Source organism: Sphaeroforma arctica (assembly GCF_001186125.1).
Source record: "Sphaeroforma arctica JP610 unplaced genomic scaffold supercont1.307, whole genome shotgun sequence".
NCBI classification, from domain to species: domain Eukaryota; class Ichthyosporea; order Ichthyophonida; genus Sphaeroforma; species Sphaeroforma arctica.
In genome coordinates, this window is record NW_014040251.1 from 7,292 (window position 1) to 15,576 (window position 8,285).

Here is an 8,285-nt window from a genome sequence, read left to right on the forward strand (position 1 = left end):
CTACAAACCCACTGTACATATTGAGGTATTCTTTCCGGTACAAATCGTGTTCATCTTTCCCATACCCGAGAATCAAACGAGGAACGAATGGTGCCATCCTGAGGCTTCAAAGAAGTTGAAGTAGACTATAGGAAGCCCTGAAGGGACAACGAGAGTGCCTTAAAAATATCCGCAGACTTAGATGCAGGCTTGATATTCGCCAGAGATGGAATATTTCAATTTATACATTGCATCTATATATATTGGGGTTGACGTGGGTCCGTACAGAAATGATCCATATTGATCCAAATTGAATAAAAATCAATATTACTGGATGTCGTAGCTGGTATATTCGTGCCAACAGGATGCTAGTCGTGGTATTTGACACCACCCTTGACAATGCAAAGTGTATGTACGCGCAGACGCAGCCACCCTTAAATGGTAATAGTTTTAGAACTTATGGGTGAGAAAAGATGATTCAATAGAGAACCCTTCGTATGACGCCCGTGTGATATTCAGAACTATCTCTTTGTTCATCACTTGCAAACGAACACAGAAAAAACCCCCATATCATGTGTGGTATACTCAGTAGGGAGAACAACCCCGAACTTCAATTTCCGTGCCTTCGCTTGCTTATTCTGTGCATGTGTAGCAGAAACCCGCGCGCGTACAATATGTGCATTTTTAATCAAAGATAGCACTCCTGTATGCCTGCGGTGCCTGAAAGGTACGTTAACAATCGCACGTTGAAACTTTTATAAATGATTGCATGCTGCTATGCAAATCTACACTTCTTCTCGGTTCTTCTCCATTGAATTGCGGTCAGAAAAGTACCTGCGACTGGATATAGCAGCTACCAGATCCAGATATCTGGTCTCATTTAATTTGTCGTGGTGAGTTTTACAGCCATATTTACCCAATATGTACTAGCATGTCTCTCGAGCCAAAATGGGCGTCAGGTCTCGATTAGATACATTAGGCTCACAGCATAATCACTGCTGGGACAATAACAGCTTATGTCTTCTCTTATACTTAGATGGGTGCCATCCGCTACTCTCAATACTTCCTGGGGAGTGACGTTAATGATGTGACGCAGTCGTTGTACCAGCCTATCAGCGCTCTGTTTTGCATTCGCTGCCATAAGACGTCCATTTCCATCGATACTAAAGCAACAGAGAGAGAGTAGTTGTGTGCGACGTCTTTTCATTTACCTGTTGGCAGCTGCGAAAGATTCGCAAAACTCCTCGTCGCAGTGTTTATTCACAACAGAAGAATCATCCGCATACACCAACTCACGGAGAGATGTGTATTGCATCGTAGCTGACACCGTAGAGGCGCTTGTATTGCCGCAGTGAACAGAAGTGTTCAAGCTCTCCTACACTCAAATGTATACAAATTAGTAGTGTATATGCCCTTGGAATTTAGTGACGCGTGTTTTGAAACTACGCTTTCTATACAAGTCCTCGTTGTCGGCTTTCTCTACGTGCTCACTTTGTATGCCGTGAAGAAACTATTTTTTAGTTATCACCAGAGAATACGGCCACGTAGTTATTGTAGTAGTAAAAATCGCAATCGTCATCCCGTTTCCAGTCCCGGAATGGCTGGCGACCGAAGAAAGGATTTTTCTCCGATGCAACAGATACATGCCCGCCGTGTGCCTGGATATACTCGGTGTCCGCCACCGATTCCGATTTGGTATATGACGTGGCAATCAAAGGCACTGATATTTAATATAGAAAAGAGATTGGTGTGAATTCGTGCGTTTTTTGTATAGAGTAGCTACCAGTGCCACTCCAGAGAATACATCAAGGATATGACAGAGGCTGGGAAGCCAGAAATGATGCACTTTGTAAACACCTTCAATTAATCTCGAGGTATGTATGGCCTGGGGTGTGTTTGGCCTCATACGACAAATGAGCTGTTTCGACCCCCACACACCTTAGCATATATGGCCATGAACTCGCACCAGGAACAGGACTGGATTTTTGCCTATATTGTAACTGAAGATCACAAAATTCGAATGTCTATCGCGAGAAAGACGTCACATACCATCCTTTTTTAGCATATAAGGCATAGCCCGATTCCAAGAGTCCTCTTCTTTTCCTGTATACTCGTGGAAGCCGCAATTGTAGGCAACAATGATATCTGGCTTCCCAAACTCAACCGTGCCTTCCGACTCAATAAACTTGTTGTACTCCATGCGGCGATATCGCAGTCGGAAATGCCGGCTTCGGGATAAACAGCTATCACACTGCGGTAGTAGATTTATAAATAAAAAGCAAGTCAATGCCTCACACAGAAGTACGTTGTAAGAAAGAAGCAAAGGCAAGAATCAGCTGGATACAAGGGCGGACAAGGCTATCCAAGAAGCTAACTTTTGAACAGATCGATTGAACAGAACGATTGTTTCTGTACTAATGAACCGTTGAGAGGCTTTTGTACTAGCTGCAATTGTCAAGCAGCGATTAAAGGGACACCAGAACATCGTTGAAATCGATTCCGGATGTGTGCATAACGTAGATAGTACACTTCCAAGCCATTTAAAAACTACTTAAATACGAACAAGCAGCAACGATTTGTCCCAAAAGATTGGGTTTCGGTAGGCCCACTAACCCTATGGTAGAAATCCCGTATCAACTTGCAATACGAAAGCCGGATGATAGCCCGCAATTTGAACGTACAAACGAACCGTCGGACTCGTGTACTCACCATATCACATTCTGTATCGTCGCTATCAGTCCAAGTGGGTGCGTGTGGTCCAATCAAGACAACCGTAAGAGAAGTGACCGTCGGCAGTAGATGCAACAACTCCTCGTATTTAACGGAATGAAGAGCCTGTGCGATAAGTGTAATAATAGCCTCGATATAAGCAGACATAGACAGCATATAGTACGTATACACAGTCTGCAATACTTCTAGATGCTGCTGAAAGCACCTGCTTCATGTCGCGGGATACCTATGAAATCAAGGGTACGGGATACTTATGAAACCATACCCTTGTCTAGGCCGAGCAATAGCAACGAGTCATGATGCACTCGGGGTATTCTTCGATCTCAGCCATTTCTTCATGGCAACCTACTCTCAAGCATATACCACACTACTTTATATGTATTTGAAACACTATCACACAGTTTAACAGAGCACTGAACTTAGATCGACGTACCTCGCTGTGGGCATTGGCTCCTACCAAATGCAGAACTAAGCTGCTCTTCGTAGGCTGGTACGGTTCCACTAGCGCGTCCGCCTGTCAGATTAAAACAAAAATTTACTCGTGAATAAAGATACCAATCTTGGTTTAAGTACCTGCCAACCAGAGCATTCACCCTGCATGGCATCCCATGTACAATTTACTCTGAACGCATACAGGGATACACTCAGCAAAAAGTGACAATCGCTGCACACAAGGTTTTATAGACCGATGAAAAGAAGTTTTCATGGAGATGGGTTTAAAAATAAGGCCTTTGTGAGGTGAGCACAACAGATACCTACATCGAGGACGATCTCGACAATTGTCAAAATGAAACAACCACAAGGCGCGACGTGCTAATAAGCATATCACACACCTTATTAGCTACACTCGCAAGCCTTTGTAGTGCCCACAGAATGGTGAGCGGATATGTCATTGCTTGGCTGCTATACACGTGTGACAACGTTAGTAGCGAGGGAGTGAAGATTCCGGCCGGGAATTCCCTGGTCTGCAGATACTCCTCGAAATTCGTAGGCAGGACAAAAGGCCCTGCATCGAGTGGATATATTACCAACATATTCCAGGGCTCTACTCAGAAATACTTTCGTACCTCAGGCGCAAAAAATAATATGATCAAGAGAACACGAGAGATATGATAGCGGCTAATGTAGTCTGACATCTTTCAGCGCGACCAAATAGTGACAATCATACCTATAACAAGGATAGGCGGGTATAAAACTCTAATATTCCGCTCACATATCGATGCGATAAAACAATCACTTTTTGTATATGTTAGTGTTTCTCGATGGATAAGAACTATTTTTTCCATCCCTCGATGCTCACATTGGCAAACTTGGCATCGATCTGAATTGACAACCGCACATGACTAATTAACCAAGCTTTACCCAATATCGTACATGCAATACCCACATAGCCTACACTCTTGGTACAAACCTTCGCTTTTCTCCACCAAAAGATCAGGGATCCAAGGCGGGGGTAGGCCTTTCTCTGCCACCACCCGCTCAAGCTCCATCAGCAGTACATACTCACTACACCACCTTTGATGGTGACTTGAACTGGTCTCTCTGCATGAATCGCTGCAATAAGAGACACTCTCGCATTCAGCGCACTTGGTGAGCGAGCGTAAATCCGCACGTGCGCCTGGGGGTGTACTGTCGCTGTTGGCCTCGACTTTATGTGCGTAAGTTCGCAAGCAGTTCTCGCAGTGGTTCATAAACATGCAGGCCTATAAAAAGAGTATTATATCAGAAGGAGACGAATCCGTATTAAGCATTGCACCCTCCCATTAACTCACAGACTCGATAACATAAAACCATCTCGCCGCATTTCCCCACACAGCGTAGTGAATGCGAATTTGCTATTCCACGAGAATCATCCACGTGGGTGATCCAACTACGATATATGCGTGTACGACACTCTCATCATATATTACAAGATTGTATACCAATGCAGGCAGCCCTACCTGGTGTTCGTGTAGCAACAAGGGTCGTTTCAGATACACTTCCATGGCACCTGCCAGCTTAAAGCGTAACGCGCACCACTCTGCTTCTGTACGTGGTGGGGGAGAGGCTTCGCCTTGGCTCTCATGCGGGCTATTGCCCGTACGAGATTGTGTATGAGGGTCTACTGGCGTCTCTGCTACGTCTATCAGAGGCACATCCGCTAGGGGGACAAGGTTGTGCTTTTGTAGAAACTGGATGCCTTTGCAGAATGTTTTGTGCTCTGCCCAATGCGCTACCTGAACATTAGGACGAGACGTCAATGTTGTTGGGGGTATGTTATTGGTCTGGTTACTATTCAAATGAAAATGTGAGACAATACAAATTCAGAACTATGTCGTTTTAGAATAATCCAGAACCCCGAGAACTGGGACAAACCCAGATAGCACCATTGTACCACCCGCTTGTAAAACGTACAACAAACTCCTAGTGTTCAAAGGACGCATTAAACGTCAACCAATACTTGCTCGTACTACACGTTGAAATTATTGCACATGTGCGCAATGTCAACTTGTACACATCTACATGCACAAATATGAATCGATGGGTGACCTGCCATATTCTCATGAATATGCATTTCACCAGAACAATGCGTTGTTGACATGTGTCTACCGTCATACATATTGCAGGCACATATACGCCATATAAGTATAATTGTAGGTGCTTCCAGAATGGTTCCCATCAACACATTAATCGAATGCATGGGCTTTCAGCTACACATAAGCTCGCATCTGATGCGCAAATCTACATCATCCCATTGCAGGTACGCACATGAATATATATATGCATATATATGTGCATGTATGTAGATATAGATATGTATGTATAATACATATATATATATATATATATATATGTATGTTTGTGTTTACTATTATTTTTCTATTTCTTATTTCTATGTATATATATATATATATATATATGCATGCATGGATGTATTTATATATATATATATATATCTATTTGTATATATATATACATATATACATATAGATATAGAATACGCGAAGAGTTCTGCAGAACGATGCTATCGCGCATCCATGTTCCTGCAGCCCTAAATTGAAATAAAGGGCATCCAATGCCAGACAGGCACAGAGCTGTGAACACTAGAAAACTACTATTTTAATCATTCTTCGTGAAATACAAGCTTGAGACCGAGCACAATAGCGGGGGGGGGGGTGGGGGGTGGGGGGGGGCATCGAAAGCTAGCGCATCTGAAAGCCGCTCATGTGTAGGTTTCGCATGCATATCGACATTGACATACGCAGTGCAATAAGTAAGTTATCAATGGACGTATCTGGTCAACGTACTACAAAACATGTGTGCGATTTGTAAAGATCGTCTCTGGAGGATCCTTCATATGCATATGCATGTGATTCGACCCCTCATAAATGATGCCTTTTTCAGATGCTTCGAGAGCTATGCGCAATAGTCCCACTGAAGTCGGTGCTTATCTATGAGGATAGCCACTACAATATATGTAGATTGGGCAATATACATAAATAACAACCTCATGGCGACTTGGTGAATGACCCGTTCATGTATACTTTGATAAATCAACAACGTACATAGATTGTATATAAAGGTAAGTGTGGAGTACCTCACAGTGTTGACTATGTTAATGAACACATATGCACATGTCGTGCAAGCTAGATATATAAGCAATACTATCCGCACTAGTCAGATGCTGTGTACTGTGTTGTATATAGAGATACATGTGTGCAAATTCGATCATTTCAAAAAACGAGTACCAATGTGTATAAACTCGCACTCTCCGATCCACGCATAAACTTGCATCTTTCAAAATTATACATATGTTTTACGTATGAACGTAGAGAATATTTGTATGCCACGGATTTTATTACTATACGTGTATCCAACATCAAGTGCGGTCACCAAAACAGAGGTGCGATAATGTCAACCGGCGCCTACCTGACAAACACACAAACACCTTACTCACCTGATGATCGGAAGTACAGTACGAGTATATTTTGCACCCAGAACACCTTGACAGCTTCATACTATACTGCTTGCAGGTGTGACATGCCGTTGGTAAGTAATTAGTCATAGCCAATACGGACTCTTGCCATGCAGCAACAGACGCTGTATCAGTTCCGTTACGAGGCAAGCCATGGTTACTAACTTCGTTTGTTTGTGTCATATTGCTATATATAATAGCTACTTCAATTGCTGGTCTGCAAATATATTTTTACAATACTACAATTATCCACGAGACTCTGGAAAACAGGAACTAGCTGCTGTTACGGGAAGACTAATAATTATGTCTATAATTGGAGGTGAACAGTGGATATATATGTATATATATATATAACTACCCTATCAATATGGTATTAACATATGTACTGTTCACTCTATCTTGAACGTGCATGATCGTCCATATAACCTTAGACCCTATGCGGAATTTGATGATTATTATTACTTTTCTTGCAAGAAAAATCAGAAAACATGATAAATCACGTTTACCCCCTGACACGCTGACATGCTGACACGCCGTCACGCGCGTGCCATATATTCATTTACGTTTTGCACCCATGCATTAATAAACGTTTAGCGTAAACGAATACGGATTGGTTTTACGTAGAAACCCTAAATACACCCACAGTGTCCTACGGACTTGTCAGTGTTACCATAAAATTTTGCCTTTCAAATGTAGAGCCTGAGGGCGAGGCTGCGAAGGTCATGACCCAGTTGAAATCCCGAAAGTACGAATATACCAGAAACGTTTACCTTTTAAACGCAAAAACAGTTGGATTGTGTAATTTTGGATATGTTACGTGTACACGCACATATCTTTGTATTTACGTATTTATATTGTATCATCAATCACATATGAATGTACCTAATCATGACTCATCTGTATTTGCCCGCCAAACTCTGAAGCGGTGTGTATGTATTGTAAAATTTTGCCATTCACGGGCATCCACACGCATTTGTGTATTTAAATATCTATAAACAAAAGCCTCCTTTGGCAGATTTTATTGATAAATAGGATATATGCTTATATTCATTTATTTTTATATACACATAGTACTAATATAGAGGATAAATAGGTTCCCGTAATGTTCGTTTCAGCGTCATCCGTAGCGAGGAGTCGCATGGCTCAAACCTCATGCTTGCAACGGCTGGTGCGTTGCATGTCTACGTCTATGGAGCGCAAGCCCGAGATGCCGAGATTCTACAAGCAGGCTACGTGTAACCAGGAAAGCGGTAGGTTATCATATATACCTGTTATTCTCCCGTAAATGAGTTCATGCAGGCTGGGTTTAGCGACTGCTATTGTTTGGTGTGAATGTGGCTAACCCTACTACACAGCATGTGCTCCTCAATAAATTCATATACCTTTATGTGACGACCTAAATACATTCTGAGCAAGTCCAGAGTATTTGCTAGTAATAATATATCTCTCTCGTAGATGTACTAAATTTATACATCTATCATACACATACGTAAATATATTGACCACATATAGCAGTATAAACCTGTATTTCATATACTTCCTATATATATATATATGATTGTGTGTGTATGTATATTTGTATATATGTATGATTGTGTGTGTACGTATATTTGTATAATAT

General features: G+C 42.0%; 1 protein-coding gene across 1 annotated transcript; it reads right to left on the reverse strand.

Annotated features, from left to right (window-relative positions):
• Positions 1-623: 623 nt before the first annotated feature.
• Positions 624-6,993, reverse strand: SARC_05036 (hypothetical protein). Its single transcript, XM_014301104.1, has 8 exons — positions 6,647-6,993; positions 4,650-4,925; positions 4,121-4,412; positions 3,543-3,715; positions 3,143-3,223; positions 2,689-2,814; positions 2,029-2,230; positions 624-1,699 (listed from the first exon to the last, which is right to left on the reverse strand). Exons 1-8 carry the CDS (start codon positions 6,845-6,847, stop codon positions 1,497-1,499), a joined length of 1,554 nt encoding a protein of 517 aa, XP_014156579.1. The 5' UTR covers positions 6,848-6,993; the 3' UTR covers positions 624-1,496.
• Between the last annotated feature and the right edge of the window lie 1,292 nt (positions 6,994-8,285).

What these genes read in the sequence shown, in the direction of transcription:
- SARC_05036 (XM_014301104.1), bottom strand. Translation starts at nt 6,847, where the DNA reads ATGACACAAACAAACGAAGTTAGTAACCATGGCTTGCCTCGTAACGGA. An exon ending in TGTTGCTACACGAACACCAG is followed by an intron (nt 4,413 to 4,649) that starts GTAGGGCTGCCT and finishes CTCTTTTTATAG; the next exon opens with GCCTGCATGTTTATGAACCA. An exon ending in TTATATGCTAAAAAAGGATG is followed by an intron (nt 1,700 to 2,028) that starts GTATGTGACGTC and finishes ATTAAATATCAG; the next exon opens with TGCCTTTGATTGCCACGTCA.